The 21,832-nt window shown below is 44.6% G+C and overlaps 1 protein-coding gene across 6 annotated transcripts; it reads right to left on the bottom strand.

The window, feature by feature from the left end:
- Positions 1 to 1,866: 1,866 nt before the first annotated feature.
- Positions 1,867 to 21,585, bottom strand: LOC118673455 (protein C1orf43). Of its 6 annotated transcripts, XM_036344252.1 has the most exons (11): positions 21,306 to 21,581; positions 20,822 to 20,923; positions 13,709 to 13,753; positions 12,195 to 12,312; positions 11,954 to 12,007; positions 11,181 to 11,347; positions 11,043 to 11,101; positions 8,694 to 8,787; positions 7,348 to 7,388; positions 4,415 to 4,544; positions 1,867 to 2,308 (listed from the first exon to the last, which is right to left on the bottom strand). In XM_036344252.1, exons 1-11 carry the CDS (start codon positions 21,369 to 21,371, stop codon positions 2,207 to 2,209), a joined length of 978 nt encoding a protein of 325 aa, XP_036200145.1. In that variant the 5' UTR covers positions 21,372 to 21,581; the 3' UTR covers positions 1,867 to 2,206. The 6 variants fall into 6 exon arrangements, with proteins under 6 accessions (XP_036200145.1, XP_036200148.1, XP_036200150.1 ...); XM_036344255.1 differs by lacking the exon at positions 7,348 to 7,388 and having other exon boundaries at positions 21,306 to 21,579; XM_036344257.1 differs by lacking the exon at positions 4,415 to 4,544 and having other exon boundaries at positions 21,306 to 21,578.
- Positions 21,586 to 21,832: the final 247 nt, after the last annotated feature.

Raw genomic sequence — 21,832 nt, 5'->3', positions numbered from 1 at the left:
CACATCATTCCCATCCACAGGCCAGAACCAGGCCTCGGCGCTTCCCCCGGCTGGGGTGGAGCGGAGCTGGATTGGGAGTCAGGACGGTCTCTGCAGCTGATGTGTGTGGTCCCCATTTTCTCGAGCCCAGGAGCCTCCAGGGCCCTCTGTGCATCTGTAACTGTCGCTGTATTACCAGAGGTCCCTTCAGGGCACAAGCTGGGACATGGCAGCCAGGACTTGTATGCAGCCTCTAGGATTGGAGCCCTCTGCTCTTTCCTCCGCAGGCTGCAGGGACTTCCTGCCAGGTGTTCCTAGACCTAGATGGCACCTGGTGCGTGATACAGACTTTTGGGAAAAGGGAGGGAAAAGGTGTGTTTTGCAGTGAAGACATAGCCGTATGGAGTCGAGGGCAGAAAAAGATCAATGTGAAGGATGACTGGCCAATTGGATGCTGACGGCAAAGTGAGAGAAAAGGAAAAAGTGTGTATGGAGATTACATCAGAGAGTGATGGTGTGTTCTGGCAACTGTTACTGCCTGCAAAATGGGGGTCTCTCCATAGATATAAGGAACAAGCTAATAGTTCTCAAAGGGGAAGGGGTGGGAGATGGGAATGTTTTTGGCGGGGTCTCTCTGGTTTGGGATGTCATTCGAATGTAAAGTGGATTTTTACATACATTTGAATGTAAAGTAAGGTTCTTTGTGGCCTATAGATGCCTATGATTAATCAGTACTTCTCAGTATTTTTCAAATTTTAAATATTTGTAGACTTAATGCTGTTTCTTGTCCCCTATAAACTCCACAAGTACTTATTTCCTTATGTCTGAAGGCATTTGAGATTGGAATCCTATCATTTGCAGAAGTGGGAATTGAGACCCAGAGGAAAGAGACTTATCCCAAGATCTCACAATAACTGGCTCACTCAAAACCTAAAACCCAATGGACACAAGACACTGTGGGGTAGGGGAGGCCGGGGGAAGGTCAAGGGGAAAAAAAAAAGGAGACATATGAACTAACACTTTAAGCAATAAAACAAAATTAAAAAACAAACAAACAAAAAACCCTAAAACCCAGACCTCTTGATTCTCAAGCACCACAGTGGCTGTGGATTAATAGCTACATTCAGAGTTACTTGTCCAAGTGTATAGAAAAATATTAGTGGAGCCTGACAAGTTTTTCTCAGTGGTTAGAACTTCAGCCCAAGCACCCAAGGGTCTCGGGTTCAATTCCAGTCAAGGGCAGGTACCTGGTTGCAGTTTCGATCTCTGCCCCAGTGGGGCAGGCGTTCGGGAGGCTGCCTTCTGCACGCTTGCCTGCAGCCCGGGCATGTGCCCCGAATGGGAATCAAACAAGTAACCTTTTGGTGCACGGGATGATGCTCAACTGAGCCCAATTGAGCCACCCTGGCCAGGGTTTTTTTGTTAATCTTCACCCGAGGATATATTTCCATTGATTTTTAGGGAGAGTGGGAGAGGGAAAGACAGAAACATCAATGTAAGAGAGACATATTGATTGGTTGCCTCCTGTATGAGCTCTGACCAGGGCCTGGGCCGGGGAAAAGCCTGCAACCGAGGTACATGCCCTTGTCTGGAACTGAATCCTGGACCCTTTGGTCCATAGGCCGAGCTCTATCCACTGAGCCAAACCAGCTAGGGCTGCCCAGGGTTTTAATTGATTTTTTTAGAGACAGGAAGGAAGGGTGGGAAGGGGGGGGGGGAGAGAGAAACAGATGTGAGAGAGAAACATCAATTTGTTGCCTCTAGCAACAGGCCCCAACTGGAGATCAAATCTGCAAGCTGGGTATGCTCCCTGATCAGGAATTGAACCCAGCATCTTCTGATGTATGGGATGATGCTGCGACCAACTGAGCCACGCCGGCCAGGAACTAAGTTTGAAGCTTTAAGAGCTAGCTTATTTATTAAACCAAATCAGGATTCTCTCACATTGTCTATCCATCTTCCCTCACCACCTTACATCAACACTACATCTCTCATTCTGACCACAAGGTGTCACTCTTGGTGTTTTGGTTTTTTCTTTCAGTTTTTCATAGATGGTTTCCCAAATAGCACCAGGCGGTTGAGAGGCGAGAGTAGAAGCACCACCTTAAGTTGTGGGCAGATAACTAGATCCAGGTGTGTTTTGGGAAGGAAGTTCAAGGTGGCAGGAGCTCGAGAAGATTAGGTTAGTGGGCATGAAGAAAATGGAAGGACGGTGTTTCGGATGTCATCAGAATCTTTCCACATAGAAAGCTTTGCCCATCTGATTTAGTTCCTGCTGGTACTGCTGATGCTCCTTTTCAAACAGCTGGTGCAGGGCGGCTTGACGGACCTGGTGGGAAGGGCACAACAGAATATTGTCAACACAAGAAACATTCAAACCTGTAGAGAATTTTTTAAAAATATATTTTTATTGATTTCAGAGAGGAAGGGCGAGGGAGATAGAAATATCAATGATGAGCCGAAACCGGTTTGGCTCAGTGGATGGAGCGTCGGCCTGCAGACTGAGGGGTCCCAGGTTCGATTCCGGTCAAGGGCATGTGCCTGGGTTGCGGGCACATCCCCAGTGGGAGATGTGCAGGAGGCAGCTGATCGATGTTTCTCTCTCATCGATGTTTCTAACTCTCTATCTCTCTCCCTTCCTCTCTGTAAAAAACCAATAAAATATATTTAAAAAAAAAAAGAAAAAGAAATATCAATGATGAGAGAGAATGACTGGCTGCCTCCTACATGCCCCGCATTGGGGATGGAGCCCACACCCAGGCACATGCCCTGACTGGGAATCGAAAGGTGACCTCCTGGTTCATAGGTCAAAGCTCAACCACTGAGCCACACTGGCTGGGCTGTAGAAAATTTTTTTTGAGTTTATTTGAGCCAAACTGATGAGAATTGCTGGAAAGACAAAACTCAATGGACTGAGAAAATGCTTCAGAGAATGGGAGTTTTACTTCTTATTTTATACATTACAATCAAAACAGAAGGCGTAAGGGGTTATATGAAATTCATTGGTGATAGATTAGAAGGTGGGAGAAAGCAAAGTGGGGGTGAGGGAACCTTTAGGATTGGATAAAAAATTAAGTCAACAATGATCAATAACAATGAGGAGATTTGTGGTCTCCACTTTGGTTCAGTAGCTCTACTTTGAGGGATCCGGAAAAAGTAAATTATTTTGGCTTGGCTGATGTGGCTCAGTGGTTGAGCATTGTCCTATGAACCAAGAGGTGATGGTTTGATTCCTGCTCAGGGCACATGCCTGGGTTGAGGGCTTGATCCTCAGTAGGGAGCCTGCAGGAGGCAGGCGATGAATGATTCTCTCATCAATAATGTTTCTATTTCTCCCTTCCTTTCCAAAAAAAAAAAAAAAATTTAAAGTGAATTATGACATTCTAAAGGTATGTTATCATAGGTACAAAAAGACAATTGACAGACTTAACTAAGGTGAAAATTGATCTTTTTCAGGGAAGATTCTATTCTAGGACATGATCACCCACCATAAACTTTTTAGTTAAAAAGTTTTGTTTTGTTTTTTTAATCCTTACCGGAGATCATACTTTGAGAGAGGAAGCGGGAGAGAGAGAGAAACATCTATCAGTTGCCTTCCATATGTGCCCCCACCAGGGATCAAACCCACAGCCCAGGTATGTGTCCTGACCAGTAATTGAACCGGCAACCTTTCAGTGCACAGGACAACACTCAATTAACTGAGCCACTCAAGCAGGCTCATTAAAAAGTTTTAATTTCAGGCCATTCTTTGCGGTTATTTTAAGTCTCTGAGTTTGTAAGGCTACCGTATGCAGGCCTTCCCTGAACTTGCCAGTTTTAGTAAGTGGCCCCTTTTCATCCACAGTATGATGTTGCCCTCTGTTTACCCCTCTTTCTCATTCTCTCTCCCAGGTTGCTTTCCCATTGTTTTATCATGTCCTCTTGGGTCTGGACTTAGCTGTGACATAAAGCGAGGCAGGAACATAGAGGCTACACCATTGAAGGAGAAGCTTATCTAATTTTTTTCTCCAGGGTGAAGCCCCATGTTGAGCAAATATTTGCTGAGAACATATAATAAACCAGGAACTCTGCTAGGCACCTGGGATACAAAGTTGGTAACATGACAACAATTGGGGACCCCAGGGAGAGAGATTTTGAGAGGCAGGTGCTGGGCACTAAAGCAGTTTTGAGTCTTGCCAAGATGAGAGGAGCAAGGACTAGACTGAACTTTGAAACTTTGTAATGTTCCATCTGGAGCTGAATGCAAAGAATCGCTCAGTAAAAAGGTGCTTAAGGCATTTAAGAGTTAAAGAGTTATTGCTCTGGTGCCATAGTGAAAACCTCGGGAAAGTATGGCAGGTTGAGTAAGAGCAGAGATTGAGAGTTTGGGAACCGCAGTGCGCATAGCACAGAGCAGTAGTGGACGAGACTTAAGGTCGTCCTTGCCAGAACTCACCATCAATAGTTGCTTGTTGGCCAGTGCCAGCTCCTGTACCATGGCATCCTGAATCCTCAGAGTAATATAAGGGTTTCTCCTCTGGCTCAATGTCATCTGCCACAGACAGAGAGTGTGTGCATTTCGCCACCTGCCCCAGGTATAGAGGTAGGGTTAGAATGGGTTACAGTTAGGAATGGAGACAAAAACCCCATCAGTGTGTCTGCTTCTTTTTTTTTTTTTTTTTTTTTTTTTTTCAGAGAGGAAGGGAGAGGGAGAGAGAGATAGAAACGTCAATGATGAGAAAGAATCATTGATTGGCTGCCTCCTGCATGCCCCCTCCTGGGGATTGAGCCCGCAACCTGGGCATGTGCCCTTGACTGGAATCGAACCCCGGACCCTTCAGTCCGCAGGTCGATGCTCTATCCACTGAACCAAACCGACTAGAACAGTGTGGTTGCTTCTTCACCAAAATCTTTGTGATAGTGTCAGAAGACTGCCAACTCCTTGAAAGGGTACCTAGAACAGACTTAGAACCTTGTATAAAGTACATTTTGTCATTTAATCATCATAGTAAGCATGTACCATAGATATTAATTTTTATATACAGACAAGGAAACTGAAATTTCAGGTGTGTTGCCCAAGGTTACTTACTAGCAGACCTGCATATCAAATCCAATCTAAGGATGAACTCCTTCCCTCATACCGGTGATTCTCAGTCCTGACTAGACATATTTTTGGAAGATTAATGTTTTTTTAATGCATAAAAGGAACACACATATGCATCATATATGCCTACATAAATACATACATATATGTATCCTCTGCTCAGATAACCCCCGAGATTTTTTAAAAAATATTTTTGATTTCAGAGAGGAAGGGAGAGGGAGAGATAGAAACATCGATGATGAGAATCGTTGATTGGCTGCCTCCTGCACGCCTCTTCCAGGGGATCGAGCCTGCAACCCAGGCATGTGCCCTTGACTGGAATCGAACCTGGGACCCTTCAGTTCGTAGACCAATGCTCTGTCCACTGAGCCAAACCAACTAGGGCCCCAGAGATTTTTTTTAAATCAAGTACAGATTACTAGAAAATTAAATTCATACAGAAATATAGTGTGAAAGCTTCATTCTTCTGCTCCAGTACAAAGCTATCAGTTTCTCGTGTATCTTTCCAGAAAATGTTTATATCAGATACCAGCAAATACATCTTTTAATTTTTTCATAAAAGCATATTTATATAGGCAGCATGACTTAACAATTTGGACTTTTCATATCAGCACACAGAAGTTTTGCTTCATTCTGTTTAAAAGCTGCCTAGCATTTTTGTATCAGAATATACCTAGCTGGGTGGTTTCTACTTTTTCACTTTTATTAACTATTGATTTTAGAGAGTAAGGGGGAGGGAGGAGAGAGAGGGAGGGAGAAAGAAGGAGAGAGGGGGGTGGAGAGAGAGAGAGAGAGAGAGAGAGAGAGAGAGAGAGAGAGAGAGGAAACATCAATTGGTTGCCCCCTGCAGGGATCAAACCTACAATCTGGTATATGCCCTGACCAGAAGTCAAACCTGCCTCCTTTTGGTGCACAGGATGATACTCCCACTGAGCCACACTGTCCAGGACTGCGTACCTGTGCTTTTTAAAAAGTTCCTCCAGGTAAAGGATATATACAGCCTAGGCTTTTGAATCTTCACACCCATTCAACAAATACTGCATACCTATCACATGATTAGTACAACGCCAGGCAACAAATACTTGCATTCTCTTTAAAATATAAAACAGCCGACACCGGTTTGGCTCAGTGGATAGAGCGTCGGCCTGCGGACTGAAGGGTCCCGGGTTCGATTCCGGTCAAGGGCATGTACCTGGATTGCGGGCATATCCCCAGTGGGAGATGTGCAGGAGGCAGCTGATCGATGTTTCTAACTCTCTATCTCTCTCCCTTCCTCTCTGTAAAAAATCAATAAAAAAAAATATATATATATAAAAAAAATAAATAAAATAAAATATAAAACAAAAACCTAGCTGGTGTGGCTCAGCAGTAGAGTGTGGACCCAGGAACCACGAGGTTGCTGGTTCAATTCTTGGTCTGGGTACATGCCTGGGTTGTGGGTTCGATCTCCAGTGGGGGTGTGTGCAGGAGGCAGCCGATCAATGATGTTACTCTCTCATCCATGTTTCTACCTCTGTCCCTCTCCCTTCCTCTCTCTCTAAAAATCAATTAAAAACATTTAAAAAGTAAATAAAAATAAGACAACAAAAACTCCGATTTTCCTTTAGAGAATGGTAAGGGACAATAAAAACCATTGTCTAGGCACTGGCTGGTGCTGCTCAGTTGATTGGAGCATTGTCCCATACACCAAAGGTTGTGGGTTCGAATCCCAGTCAGGGGACACATTTAAGTTGCAGGTTTGATCTCCAGTCTGGGCACCTTTGGAAAGGCAACTGATTGATGTTTCTCTCTCACATTAACATTGCCCTCTCCCTTCCCTTCTCTTTAAAAAATCAATAAGCATGACCTCTAGTGAGGATTAAAAAACAATCACTGTTGTCTACACAGCTTAACATAGTGGGCACTAGGAGGCTATCTCTGGCCCCCTTCACACCGGTTTTCCTTTTTTTAAAAATGTTTTATTGAGTTTACAGAGAGAAAGGAAGAGGGACAGAGTTAGAAACATCAAACATCAATGAGAGAGAAACATCGATCAGCTGCCTCCCGCACCCTCCCTGCTGGGCATCGAGCCTGCAACCAAACTACATGCCCTTGACCAGAATTGAACCTGGGACCCTTTAGTCTGCAGGCCAATGCTCTATCCACTGAGCCAAACCAGTTAGGGCCTGTTTTTCTTCTTGATGAGCCCCTAGAAAGATGATCCAGAGCTGAGAGATGGCTCAGGGAGTACAAGAGGGTAAAAGGTTAAGCTGAAGAGTAAGGGAAGAAATAGAAGCAGAGATTACCTGTTAATCATCTTCTTAAGTATCAGGTACCTTTGAAAACTCTGCAAGAAAAGGGAGTTCTGTTGATCTGCTTTCTATCTCCAGTTCCTCACCCCTAGTGCCCTGCTCTAGTGGGAGACACACAGATCTTTCTCTTTTGAGAGGGGCTAATTTCCTAGGGGAGGTGGGAAGAAAGGTCTATGCCTTTCAGAACGGATCAAAGAGCATAGGTAGAAGTTATGACACACATAAATACTATGAGCCAGGCATAGTGTGTGCCAGATACAGTCTCCCACTTCTGTTACTATCCTTGTTACAAGGGCCTCTCTCAGAAGGGCCACTCCTGGTAAACTTATCTGGAAAATCCCCTCCACCCCAGCTTCTCCTTCAAACTCTGCATACGCTTTCTGTCTTTGCCAGGTTTTCCGTAGACATGTTTATAGACTTTGTCTGATGTGGTCTGGGGAGACTGAGCAGGCTCTTTCTGTTTGGTTCAGTAACCAAGGTTTCAGTAGTCATAGCAACATTTTTGACTCCAACAATGACCCTACAGGTAGGAGTAGATTGGTCACCTGGGCTGATGCCCGAGACACCTGAAAGAATCCTGGTTCTTGTGTTCTATTTGTGACACAGGCAATTTTATGAGCAAGGACCAGAGTCCCAATTTTAAGATTTCTTCTGTTGGGATCCCAAGGAATATCTGTATGGTCCCAGATCCAGGGTCCAGTCCTATCAATTCTCTGAAGGCAAATCCTCATGCTGTATCCTGAGGCAGGTGCAGAGAACATACCATATGCCTGTTTTACTAAAAGGCAACTGTAAATGAATGAATCATATACTTTATTGTTTAATTGTTCATTTTATTAATTTATAAAGTCAGACCAGTGCATTGGTCTGACCATTCTTCCCCTGTCACCCCAACTCTCACCCTTGGGATTATAGTCTAGAAAGGGGCAGATGAACTATGATCAAAACCAAGTGAGGATTTTTAAGGAAGCTCTGACAGAAACATTAAGAAAAACATCTTAATTCAACTCCAGAAAAAAAGTGCTACCAAGGGAAAATAAAGTCTTAACTGGTGTTTTGAAACTGGCCATAAGGAAGGCTTGGAGAATGATTCTCTAGGCATGAGGTCTAAGAGCTGTGGACACGACCGGGAGCTTCAGCTGATCCGTCTGGGCCTGCTGATCCAGATGACCTGAGGGGCACCCAGCAAGCACCGTGCAGTCTCTCTGGCTCCATCCACAGCAAGTCCTTGAGCGCCCTCACAGAGTGCTCTCTAGTGTGTTATAGTTGTCCTTAAAGCTCTTCAATTCAAGGAAGTGCTTGGCACGTTTGCTCTTCTGGCTGGAGGGGAGGTATGTCACCTGGATGGTTGTTGGGGAGACTTCAGGAGACTGGGTTAGGTCTTTGGCTGCTGACTGATGCTGTCGCTGGGAGTTCCCACTTCGTGCTTTGACCCTGAAGAACACAGAGGGCAGGTCACAGACAGAATGAGGACTAATGAAAGAACAGAATTCGAGGCTCATCCATCCCATAAATGCAGTTGTAGCACAAAAGGTCTCTATCCTATTTTATAAACTAATTACTAAAATCCTACCTGGCAGCTTAGAAATAGCAGAGTAACCAATTTTCCCACTGAGTCCCTGCCTCTGGCCCAACCTTTTCATCTCACTACTCTTTTTTTTTTTTTTTTAATAATATATTTTATTGATTTTTTACAGAGAGGAAGGGAGAGAGATAGAAACATCCATGTGAGAGAAACATTGATCAGCCGCCTCCTGCACACTCCCCACTGGGGATGTGCCCGCAACCCAGGCACATGCCCATGACCGGAATCGAACCCGGGACCCCTCAGTCCGCAGGCCGATGCTCTATCCACCGAGCCAAACCGGTTTCGGCTCATCTCACTACTCTTAAAGAAAACTTTTAATTCTGGTGAGTCGCCTAATGTGTGTATGCTGCTAATATTTTCCCAGTCCAGAGAGAATCTCTTGAGAATGGAATATCAAATAACAAGAATAAAAGTAACTACTGAGTACTGATCACATTAGGACATTAAACTTGGTGCTTTCCTCACATCTAATTTACTAATATCTCAATATTCTTACATTGTGGGATCATTTCATTTTTCAGGTTGGGAAACTGAGGGTCCATTAAGTAACTTGCTTGAGGTCACAAAGCTATTAAGTGACAGAAAGCTGGGATTCAAACCTAAGTTAGTCAGGTCTCAGAGCCTATACTATTTTTCACTACATCCATTGAACCTTTCTAGAAGCTAGAAATCAAAGAGACTGAATTAAAAATTTTTTATAGTAAAATAAACATAAAAGTTGCTATTTTTTGTATTTAAATTTTAACTATTTTACAGATTACTAGAGCCTTATTGATTTTTTTAGAGGAAGGAAGGGAGAGAGGGAGAAATACTGACTTAAGAAACATGAATTGTTTGCCTCCTGTACCTGCCCCAACTGGGACTGAACATACAACCTAGGTATGTGCCTCTGGCCAGGAACTGAACCTGTGACCTTCCCGTGGACAGGACAACAATCCAAACAAATAAGCCACTCTAGCCAGGGCCCATCTTAACTATTTTTAAATGTTTACAGTTTAGTAGTGTTAGGTACATTTACATTATTGTGTGACTAATATCCAGAATTTTTTTCATCTTGCAGAACAAACCCTCTACCTATTAACTCTCTATTCCTCCTTTCCTCCAGCCTGTGGCAACCACCATTCTACTGTCTATCTCTATGAATTTAACTGCTCTAAGCATCTCAAGTAACGGAGTCATAAAATATTTGTCTTTAAAAGAAAAAAAGTTTTGAACAGGCCTTCTGCCTGACTTCTAGACCAAATGCCCTTTCCCATCCTTTCCACATGCTCATTTTCATTACCATTGCTAGTAGTTTTTAGTAGGAACGAGGTGGTTTATTCTTAGGAAAAGAGAAAAGACAGGACAGACATAACCCTTATCGTTTGAGAAAGATGCATACTCAACACATCAGAAAACATGTATTCTTTCTTTTCATGCTGTTAACTTTTTATTCTAGATTGGCTTATCCTTTTTACCCTTTCATTTTAACACTAGAGGCCCAATGCACAAAATTCGTGCAAGGGGCAGGCCCTTGCAGCCCCGTCTTCATCCGGAATGTTGTCCGGGACGGTTGTTCTGCTGTTGGGCTGTCCGGTCCAATTAGCATATTATGCTTTTATTATTATAGATTTGCATAAGCAACATAATGAAACTATGTTAGTACATATTTATAACATTCCCAGAAAGTCATGATTCCTCTCCTATAACACACATACTCATCAGGGGACTCTACAGTGATGTCCTATGTTTCAGAGGTTACTAATGCTTCAAGTAGTACTAAAAATGGGTGGCATTTAAATCTTATTTTATCAGACCAAGGCACTGAAGGAGGACCCTGGGAGAGAAGGCATCTCTGTGTGCTGAAAAACTCTACTCTTTTTTCCACCAATTAAAAAAGAGGTGTACAAAAGCAGGAGAAGGTTCGCCGATTAGCTTGTTGATGCGCATCTGCTTTCCAATGTGAGCGAGAGGCAGTTCTAATTGTCTGGGACCTGACACTCTTACGTCATCATGGATTCTGTTCACATTGCTTTATGGAGGCCATCTCGCTATGGAAGCAGTCCAGCCTACTATACATTCTCTAACCAGTCCCCTTTGACATGTTCCCCTCTAAACTCACACTGTGGCCAGCTCACTCAGGGCCTCCTGATAGCGCAGGTACTCTCTCTGGCCAAAGACCTAAGGAAAAAGGAAGGGAGAGTGAGGATCTCTTAGTGTGGGGATCCCTTTAGTTCCCTTTAGTGGCAACCCAGCTTACCCCCGTCCCATAGCGGGCTGTTTCATAGCCATCCAGCAGGGTATCAATGAGGGCCTTGCGCACACCCTTGAAAGGAGTACTAGTGTTTCGAAGATCTAGCAGGTAGGAGCGAAAATTCTTGCCCATTAAGGAACGGGGATGCCGGCCTTCAGCATGAAATGGGATTTCTGAGGAGATAAATAAATAATAGCACAATGCCACCCCTTCTTCCATTTGTTACTCTTTCTAGTTAATTCCCCAAACTTAGAAATGGGAAAGTTCTAAAGAATTAAGAAGACCAGAGGTATAGAGCTGTGTCTGAGTTGTCATTTGGTGGTGGCAACACAACTGTAACTATACCAATGGTACACAATCGTGTTACCCTCCTATTTACCCCCCTACATATCTACCCTGGCTTTAAGACATAAACTATGTTTTAGTAGAGACAGAGTATATATGATAATGGTTATAGAATAAAAGAAGTAAAGAATAATCTATCTGGGGCTTAGCAAAAGAGCTTGTCTTTTGCAGAAAACAAGCAAATTGCCACCACCCAGCTCATGAAACTTAAGGTCTAAAGAACAAAACAAATTCAGACTCTTTGGAGAAGAAATAACTTGTCTACATCATTTTCTCATGCAAAAGAGTCACCCAATACTCACAAAACTAGGAAAATTCCTATGAACCAGAGAGAGTGCAGTAAGGACAAATTCTAACATACATAAAGTGGGTTCCTCCCCCTCTTCCCTAAATGAGCTTTCAGGATCCCGAATGGCCCGTCAAGTAGCCCTTACCAGAGGCACGGATGGCATCCAGAGCTTTCATCCTGTATAAGTAGTTGTAGCAACCTGTTGAGAGAGTGGTCTCAGATATAACCCTCAAAAAAGTCTCTAAACGCCAAGCTAAAACCCTGCCCTCCACATGTCATATACCCAGTAACACAAAGCCAGCAGCTATGTTACAACTCTGAGAGCAAAGGAATTCTGAACTTGCAGGACTCCTCCCTGAAGTATTTTCCAAGAGAATGCCACACACTCTGATTTGCCTGGGTGTCCAGCTGCAGCAGTCTTGCATCATCATCCGCAAGGAGCTGAGGCTCATACTTGATATCCTGAACCCTGGACAGTCGAATATCAATCTCCTCTTTTAAGTCCTGTTCAGAGAAAAGAATACACAATCACTTACCCTGCACTCTGCTTTCCATTAATTTGGACATGGAGCAGGGGAAATGAGCATCTAAGATGACAGAAGCAGAGAAAATGCTCATTTGGCTAATGAAATTGCAAGATAAGACTCAAAAATGTAATAATGGTCTCTCTTTGCCCCAGTGTAGCTCAGTTGGTTGGAATGTCGTCCCATACACTGAAAGGTTGAGGGTTCAATTCCAGTCAGGGCACATACCTAGGTTGTGGATTTGATCCCTGGTTGGGGCATGTACAGGCGACAACTACTCGGTCTCTCTCTCCTCCTTCCCTTCTCTCTAAAAATAACATGTTCTCTGGTGAGGAATTTAAAAAAAGAAAAGAAAAAAAAGAATGATCTCTCCTTATCAGTCCGAACTGTGTGCGGGCTGCTTGGTCTGTGGCAGCAGCAGGCAATGTCTCTGGTACCATGAGCTGCTTCAGCCCTGAGGAGCGCCATGCCCTTCACCCTGAGTACCGCATCTCCCTCAAAATTCAGAAAGCCCAGCTGGCGTGGTTCAGTGGTTGAGCGATGACCTATGAACCAGGAGGTTGCGGTTCCATTTCCAGTCAGGGCACATGCCTGGGTTGTAGGCTCGATCCCCAATATGGGGCGTGCAGGAGGCAGCCAATCAATGATTCTCTCTCATCACTGATATTTCTATCTCTCCCTCTCCCTTCCTCTCTGAAATCAATAAAATGTATATTAAAAAAGAGAAAAATTAAAAAGGACAGCCGTGGCTGGTGTGGGTCAGTTGGTTGGGTGCCGTTCCATGCAATGGACAATTTGACAGTTCGATTTCTGGTCAGGGGACATACCTGGGTAGGGGGCATGGCATGTAGGAGGCAGATGACTGATGCTTCACATTGATGTTTCTCTCTCACCCTCTCCCTCTAAATGTAAAAACCTAAAAATAAAAAAGGACAATACACATCTCTATTTCATGATATCCCAATTTTACAGATAAGGATGCGTTCCATATGGTAGTTGAAGTACCACACTGGTCTTATAAGCTACAAGGGACCATTCAAAACCAATTAAACAAGGTGAAAAGAGGAAAATTCCATTTTGTTGCAAATTTGTTCCAAATTTGCGAATGTGTTGCAAATTTGCATATATGTAGCACTATGGTGCCATCCCTCACACTTAGGAAGACCCAGGACACAAAGATGAATATCCAGGACTTAAAAGAGGACCCAATTGATATCTGTGAAACTGGAAGCAAGGTATGTGCAAGAGGTGAAATAAATAAAAGTACTCATGACCATTGGAGAGTGTTGGTGACAAAGAAAATCCATGGAAAGGAATCAGCTGCGTGAGCCTGATCCTGCCAAAGCCATTGTGGATGCTTTCCTACCAGCACATACCTTGCTTCCAGTTTCACAGATATCAATTGGGTCCTCTTTTAAGTCCTGGATATTCATCTTTGTGTCCTGGGTCTTCCTAAGTGTGAGGGATGGCACCATAGTGCCTGTACAATACCAGCATATCACAAGTGGTTCCATCACCAGAAAACAAGGAAATTTCTCTGGATACAAGGTCATATTGCTGCATCCTATTCATCTGGAAGTACCAGATACAAAAGTAGAGGGCTTTTTGTTGTTGTTGATCATCACTGGAGGGCATTTTTTCCACTGATTTTAGAGAGTGGAGAGAGGAGAGAGAAATATTGATGTGAGACAGCCACATCAATTGGCTGCCTCCCGCCCAAGTCCCATCCTAGGCGGGGAACCTGCAATCCAGGTACTTGCTGATGACCAGAATCGAACCTGTGACCCTTCGCTTCCTGGGCTGACACTCTAACCATTATAGAACACTGACCAGGGCGGAAAAAATATTTTGAATCTGTAATTTGTCTTTCAAAATTTTAAATAACCTTTATTGAGGGTGAATTTACATGCAACAAAATGCAACCATTTGTGTAGGTGGATGAGTTTTGACAAATGAATATACCCAATCACCATTCCAATCAAGATACAGAACATGCCCTGGCTGGTGTGGCTCAGTTGGTTAGCATTGTCCTGGGTGCCACAGAGGATTATGGATTTGGTTCCTGGTCAGGGCATGTACCCAGGTTGCTGGTTCAATCCTCTGTTGTGGCAGGTACTGCAGGCAAGCCAACCAATCAATATTTCTCTCCCTCTACCTTCCTCTCTCTCTCATCAATGAAAAGCATATCCTTGGATGAGGGTTAAAAAAAAAAAAGATACAGAACATTTCCATCACCCCAGAATGTTCTGGATAATCATTTGCAGTCAACCTTTCCCACTGGGCAACACTGATGTGCTTTCTATCAATACAGTTCTGCCTGTCCTAGAATTTCATATAAATGGAATAGAATTACCCCTGGCCGGTTTGGCTCAGTGGATACAGTGTCAGCCTGCGGACTGAAGGGTCCTGGGTTCGACTCTGGTCAAGGGCACATGCCCAGGTTGTGGGCTTGATCCCCAGTAGGGGGCGTGCAGGAGGGAGCTGATCAATGATTTTCTTTCATCATTGATGGTTCTATCTTTCGTTCCCTCAAGTCTCTGAAATCAAAAAAATAAAAGAAATAAATGGAGTGGAATCATATGGTATGTTTTTGTGAATGGCTTTTTTCACTCAGAATGTTTTCAAGATTCATTCACGTTTGTGACTTACATTCACAAATACTTTGGAGCTTCATTAGTGTTCATGTATTTACCTCAGTTTATTTTCACTTCCTATAGTATTCCAGAATATAACTATACTAGAGGTCTGGTGCATGTAATTCGTGCACTGGGGGGTGGGGGTGGGGGCGAGGGAGGGTCTCTCAGCCTGGCCTGTGCCCTCTTGCAGTCTGGGAGCCCTCGAATGATGTCCAACTGATGGCTTAGACCGGCAGTCGGACATCTTTACGCTGTCGCAGAGGCGGGAGAGGTTTCCACCACCACTGCTGTGCTCAACAGCTGTGAGCCCAGCTTCTGGCTGAGAGGCGCTCCCCTGGTGGTCAGTGCACATCATAGCGACTGGTTGTTCTGCCGTTCACTTGATTTGCATATTAGCCGTTTATTATATAGAATATTACTAGAGGCCCAGTGCCTGATTGAAATCGTGGGAGGAGGCACCCCGCGGGGGGCTGGGACCCACAACTGCCCCCGCGTAGCCCCTGCCACCGCATTGTTTTGGCTGGGGTGGAGGTGTGCTCTGAGCCGTGTGGTGGCAGCTCGGAACATGCCCCTGGCAGTATGTTGTGTCTGCTGGGGTGGGGGCAGGTGCTCCTGTGTGTTGTGTTTCCCCTCCAGCCCGGCCCCAGCCCCAGCCTCTCCGTGTGTTGTGTTTCCACTCTAGTCTGCCCCCAGCCCCCGCCCCCTGGCCACTGGGGTGGGGGCGGCACGCAGTCCTCTCTTGCCCATCTGTGTGCACAACTCCTCCTGAGTGGTCGTGATGCAGCCTCCTCTGGAGCGGTCATGATGCTTGGCTAATTAGCAGATTCCCTGTTTATAGATATTAGTGGCCTGGTGCACAGATTCGTACACATTGAAAGTAAATTGATTAGAAGAAATATTTTAATATCGCTATTTGCCCTTTCTCTATAATAGAAGTGTCAACCAAATTCACAATTGACAATGACAGATCAAAACACATGTGTGTGATTGGCGCCAGCAAGAGCTTTATATGTATCATGCATGCACGAGTCAACTTAGCCTTTTATAGATATAGAATAAACTTGCTTAATTAGACCTGCTTTCTGATTTAGCTAAACCTTTTCCAGCTCAGTGAAGCACCCCAACTTCTCTTTCAGGTAATTGTCAGCAACACAGCAGTAAATATCAACATGAAGCAGATTATTATTGTAGATCACGCAGGGAGAACAAAGGATAAAATATTTAACTGCAGCAGTGTTTGACTATATTCTGCGCAGTGAGAAAACCTTAAGTCATTTTCAAGGTCCACCATTTCTTACTTCTTTTCAGTCAGGTCAAGTTTCTAAACTTTCTCTAAATATCCATTACCCGGCTAATGAAAAGAAAATAGGATTCTACCGAGTCTCCTATCTACCTACTCCAGGACTTCTGTGAAAATCAGATGAGATGAGACATGGGAAAATTCTTCACAGACATTTGGTGAAGCTGTAAAATGTTTGCACCTGGCTGTAAAGCGAGTCGTGTTCCTGGGCTGAAGAAACTCCAAGGAGTCTAGTCACTAGAGAGAGGAAGCTGGTCATTGCTACGTGACATCATTACCCAGCACCCACAGTGAACGTTTCTGGGCTGGGCTGTGGGCCGTGTTTTGTGCCACGGGGTCTTGACAGTGTTGACTGCGATTTGGTGGGCTGTTGCTCAGGGGTGGTGGTGGGGCCTGTGTTCCATTTGGGGGAAGCCAAGTGTTGCTTTGTCGGCACCAGGTCCATGGTGCCGTTTCTTTGTAAATGGCCAGTGCACGTCACGGCAGCTCCTGCATTGAGCATCTGCCGCCCCGGTCAGTGCGTGTCATAGCAACCGGTGGGATAAACACTTAGCGTATTAGCCTTTTATATATAGAGAGCGCCATTCTCAGTAGACATTTAGATTAACGATCGCCCCCGCCCAGCTGGATGGTTCAGTGGTTGAGTGCAGACCTATGAACCAGAAGTCATGGTTCAATTCCCAGTTGAGGCACTCTGGTTGCAGGCTCCTTCCCCAGTGGGGGTTGTGCAGGAGGCAGCCGATCAATGATTCTCTCTCATCGTTGATGTTTCTATCGCTCTCCCTCATCCCTTCCTCTCTGAAATCAATAAAATTTTTATTTATTTTATTTATGGAAGTTTGTTTTTTGTTTTTGTTTTTTAAAATATATTTTATTGATTTTTTACAGAGAGGAAGGGAGAGGGATAGAAAGTTAGACACATCGATGAGAGAGAAGCATCGATCAACTGCCTCCTGCACACCCCGCACTGGGGATGTGCCCGCAACCAAGGTACATACCCTTGACCAGAATCGAACCCGGGACCCTTCAGTCCGCAGGCCGATGCTCTATCCACTGAGCCAAACCGGTCAGGGCAGTTTGTTTTAATTCCAGCCACTGAAATATGAAAATATATATTTTTTAATTTTTCTTTTTTTGTTAATCCTCACTTGAGAATATATTTTCCATTGATTTTTAAAAATATATATTTTTACTGATTTCAGAGAGGAAGGGAGAGGGAGAGATAGAAACATCAATGATGAGAGAGATTCATTGATTGGCTGCCTCCTGCACGCCCCCTACTGGGGATTGAGCCCGAAACTGGGCATGTGCCCTTGATCAGAATCGAACCTGGGACCCTTCAGTCTGCAGGCTGATGCTCTATCCACTGAGCCAAACCTGCTAGGGCTCCGTTGATTTTTAGAGAGTGGGGGAGGGAGGGAGGAAAGGGGGGAGAGGGAAAGAGAAAGACTGAGAGAAACATTAATGTGACAGAGACACACTGATCAGTTGCCTCTTGAATTCTCCCCAGTGGGGCCAGGGATGGACTCTACAACCCAGCTACGTGCCTTTGAGTGAGCATGAAACCTGCAACCCTTCGGTGAGCGGGCTGACACTTTAACCACCATACCACACCCGCCAAGGCAATTTCTTTTTAAAATACAGTAAAATCTGGATATAATGGACTAATTTGGGCAAGGGGATGTCCATTAAAGCCGAAAGTTATATAATAAAAACAGGTTTTCTGAATGTGTATGTTAAAAATGGACAAATTACTTTTCCCATTTTTACTTATGTAGCTACGTTTAATTAAAATTATGTATGAGAAGCTTAACTTCAGAGAGAAGTTTTCTACATATATATTACAGTAATTTTAAATTTATACTGATCTAATAAATTTGCACCTTTAGCAGTTATGGAGAGTAAACAAATACACATGGCTGGGGTGTGGCTTAGCACACTAGTTAAAACTACTGCAGAAAGTCATGTTACTCGACAACAGAACCAATTACCATGAACAATGTGGTGTGACCGCGTGCTAATCATTTGCTGAACATTGTAAAAAGCGGTGACTCTTAGATTTAAATATGTAGACTATAGTTGTAGATATGTAATATTTATGTTGATAAAATCACTACAGTGTTTTTTTCAACGTATGGCCTGTTTGCTAAAATTTGTTAAAAATAACTAAATTAAGAACACAAAGTAACCTGGTAATTATAAACAAATCTTGGTTAAAAGCATTTTAAAATTAACAAGGTGTTAATTTTCACACATGACACATGGACTGGAAATTTTGTTCATTAAATCTGAAGTCCCTTAAATCGACGGCTTACTGTATGACAAACAATGCTGCTATAAATAATCTTGTACATATCTTTTGGTACACATGAGCAAAATTAATTTCTCTATGGTAGGAGTAGAATTGCTGAGCTGTGGATTAGGAACCTGTACAATCTCACTAGATAATGCCCAGTTATTTTCCACAGTGGTTTAACTAATTTTTACTTCCACCAACAATGGGTGAAAATTTAGATATTTAAAAGCAAAAGGAACCTTGCTCTCATCTAGTCCATGGGGCTTCTAGATAGTCCAAGTTTTGATTGGCTCACGATATACTGGAAGCCAACCCTAATCCTTATGGAAGTGGGCAGGCATTTGGGGATCTACGGGAATGTTAAGGAGTTCTGCTGACATTTCAGGCCATGGCATCTTTCTTGAGGTTTTCCATGGAATATATAACCAAAGAATAAGGAGGGGAGGGTTAATAGCACTGGTTAATGAAAGAACTTTGGTCTAGGATTGAGAGTTGTGTACTAGCTCTAGCTCTCCCACTAACCTGCTTTTCACTTAAAATGAGTTGAGTACCTAACATGTGTCGATCCTGACTTTACAGTGGTGAACAAAACTGGTATGGGGCCTGCATTCTTGAAACTTAAAGTTTAATGGAAGAGAGAGGCATTAAACAAATAGAAAACTAAGCATAAAAGAAAATTAGTGGTAAAATGCTATCTAAGAAAAAATCAGGGGACTATGAGGAAACAAAGAGGAGGACCTATTTTAAATAGGTACTAAGCATTCCTCTTTGGAGGAAATAATATTTAAATTAAGATCTAAAGAACAAATGAGCTAGTCAAGGGAAGACCAATAGGTCATCACAGTAACAGCGCATGGAAAAGTGGAAAATTCAACCACTGTAGCTGGGTTCCAGCGATGAAGGGAGAACCACACAAGAAGAGGTTGGTAAGGGCAACAGGTGTCTTTTACTCTAAGTCAGCAGTTCTCAACCTGTGGGTCGACAACCTGTGGGTTGGACCCCTTTGGGGGCCGAACAACCCTTTCACAGGGTTGCCTAAGACCATCGGAAAACACATATATAATTACATATTGTTTTTGTGATTAATCACTATGCTTTATGTTCAATCTGTAACAATGAAAATACATCCTGCATATCAGATATTTACATGATGATTCATAACAGTAGCAAAATTACAGTTATGAAGTAGCAACGAAAATAATTTTATGGTTGGGGGTCACCACAACATGAGGAACTGTATTAAAGGGTCGCGGCATTAGGAAGGTTGAGAACCACTGCTCTAAGTGGAAGGCAGAAACACACAGCAGGGTGGGGATGGAGGTGGGTTATCAAGAGCTCTGATGTAGACAGGTAGGTGTGACATGCCTATAAGACATCTAAGTGTTAGGCAGGCGGTTGGATACGTTAAGTATGGAACTCAGGAAAGAGGTCTGGGATAGAGATTAAATTTCATCGGTAGATAAATAACTAGGCCAAGGAAAGGAAGGCAATCCCCTAAGAAGTAGTTATTCACTTTCTAAAATGTCTTTGGCTAAACTGTTTCATTTTCTTAGGTTTTACTTTCTAACTGTGAGCGCTGGAACTGGATGACTAAGGGAGCCCTTATAAATCTGAAGTTCTGCAAGAGGCAACTTTTATTGTGCTGGGGCTAATTTTAACCACCCTAACCCCATCCTAAAACAAAATTTAAAAAACAACAACACACCAAACAAACAGAAAACACTGGGTAGTTTAATTTGTCCTGGGAGGTATCTTAACACAAAAGTTGGGAATTTTACCCCAAGCCCTTCATTCTGCAGATGCAGAAACTGAAGTTCCTGGGGAAGCTACATGCCACAGGGTGAGCAGGTAAGCCAGCCCCCAAACTGACAGCTATTGCTCAGTCTACCAAGGTAACGTGGGCAACTGGACAAGAAAAGGAGGGACTTAAAAGTCGTTCCCGCCCTCGCCGGTTTGGCTCACTGGATAGAGCGTGGGCCTGGGGACTGAAGAGTCCCCGGTTCGATTCCGGTCAAGGGCATGTACCTTGGTTGCGGGCACATCCCCAGTGGGAGGTGTGCAGGAGGCAGCTGATCGATGTTTCTCTCTCATAGTTGTTTCTCATTCTCTATCCCTCTCCTTTCCTCTCTGTAAAAAAAACAAACAATAAAATATGTTAAAAAAAAAAAAAAAAAAAAAGTCGTTCCCAAAAGGAAATCTCATTCCGGGGCCGAACGGATCTGGGAAGCCACGCCCACCCGGGGCCTGCAGGACCTACCTTGGGGGCATTGTGTCCCACAGGGACGTGAGGTCCCCTTCGGGATTTCATTGCAAAGCGCATGATTTGCCTCTTCACAAAAATGAACAGCAGCACAAACACCTGTCCAAAAGATATGAGAGAAGTAAAGAATCTGAAGACAGTGAAAAGAATAAAAGGCATGCCCTTCATTCAGGCTCTCCGGGAGGCTTTGCGGGGGGGCGGGGGGGTGTAACCGGGGACAGCAAGGCCATCAGAGCAGGGGTGGGTAAAAGGAAGCCGGCAGGCGGAGGCGAGGGGTGCTCTCTGTTTCAGGGTTCAGAGGGAGGGCTCTTGGCCATTGGCGGGGCAGCACGAGTCGGTGACTTACGCCCCCAGGTACTCCCGGGATAGGGGTCAAAACCCAGAGAAAATGCAGGTGAGTGGGTGCAGAATGCGGACAAGGAACTGCTCACCGGGAGGGGCTCTACTACGCAACAGCAGGAATAGGGTCGGGAAATCTCACCAGGCTCCCGTAGGCCATCACCAGCACGACATTCACCCCCGACAGCCAGTTGCTGCTGGACGCCATGGCCTCCCCACCCCGCGCAGAACTGCTCCGGTTTACCCCGCTGCCCGGCCTCGTCAGCCCGGGCTCCTCCGAGGCAACGGCGCCTGGGTTCTCTGAAACCCCCCGGCCATTTCCTTACGCGGAAAGACCAAGGATGACCCGGCCAGAAAACATGGCGGACGGGGGAGGCGGGGAAAGAGGAACGACACCTTCCCGCTTCCCCCAACACGTGACTCAGGCGCGCAAAGGCAGCCGGGAGCGGTGGAAGCGGAGACGCGGAACTACGCCAGTAAGAGGAAGCGAAGGCCACCTGTGCATCACGTGGAGGGGGCGTGGCCTACGTGGAGGAGGCGGGGGAGCGGTGTCTCGTGGCGTGGCGACACGCGCACGCCGGCGTGCGCGTCCCTTTTGCGTCACGTGCTGGGGGACGCAGGAAGGCAAGTGGGAGGGGCAAGGCGCGAGAGCGAGCGCGAGAGGGAAAA

This window comes from Myotis myotis, unplaced genomic scaffold, assembly GCF_014108235.1.
Source record: "Myotis myotis isolate mMyoMyo1 unplaced genomic scaffold, mMyoMyo1.p scaffold_m19_p_18, whole genome shotgun sequence".
NCBI lineage: Eukaryota > Metazoa > Chordata > Mammalia > Chiroptera > Vespertilionidae > Myotis > Myotis myotis.
The sequence above is the reverse complement of the archived record's forward strand: the minus strand, read 5'-3'. Positions and strand labels throughout refer to the sequence as shown.

Excerpts from the sequence above, each read along its gene's own strand:
- LOC118673455 (XM_036344252.1), bottom strand. The coding sequence starts at position 21,371 with ATGGCGTCCAGCAGCAACTGGCTGTCGGGGGTGAATGTCGTGCTGGTG. Across the intron at positions 20,924-21,305 it reads TGATGGCCTACGGGAGCCTG|GTGTTTGTGCTGCTGTTCAT; the intron begins GTGAGATTTCCC and ends TCTTTTGGACAG. Across the intron at positions 12,008-12,194 it reads GGACACCCAGGCAAATCAGA|GTTGCTACAACTACTTATAC; the intron begins GTGTGTGGCATT and ends CTCTCTCAACAG.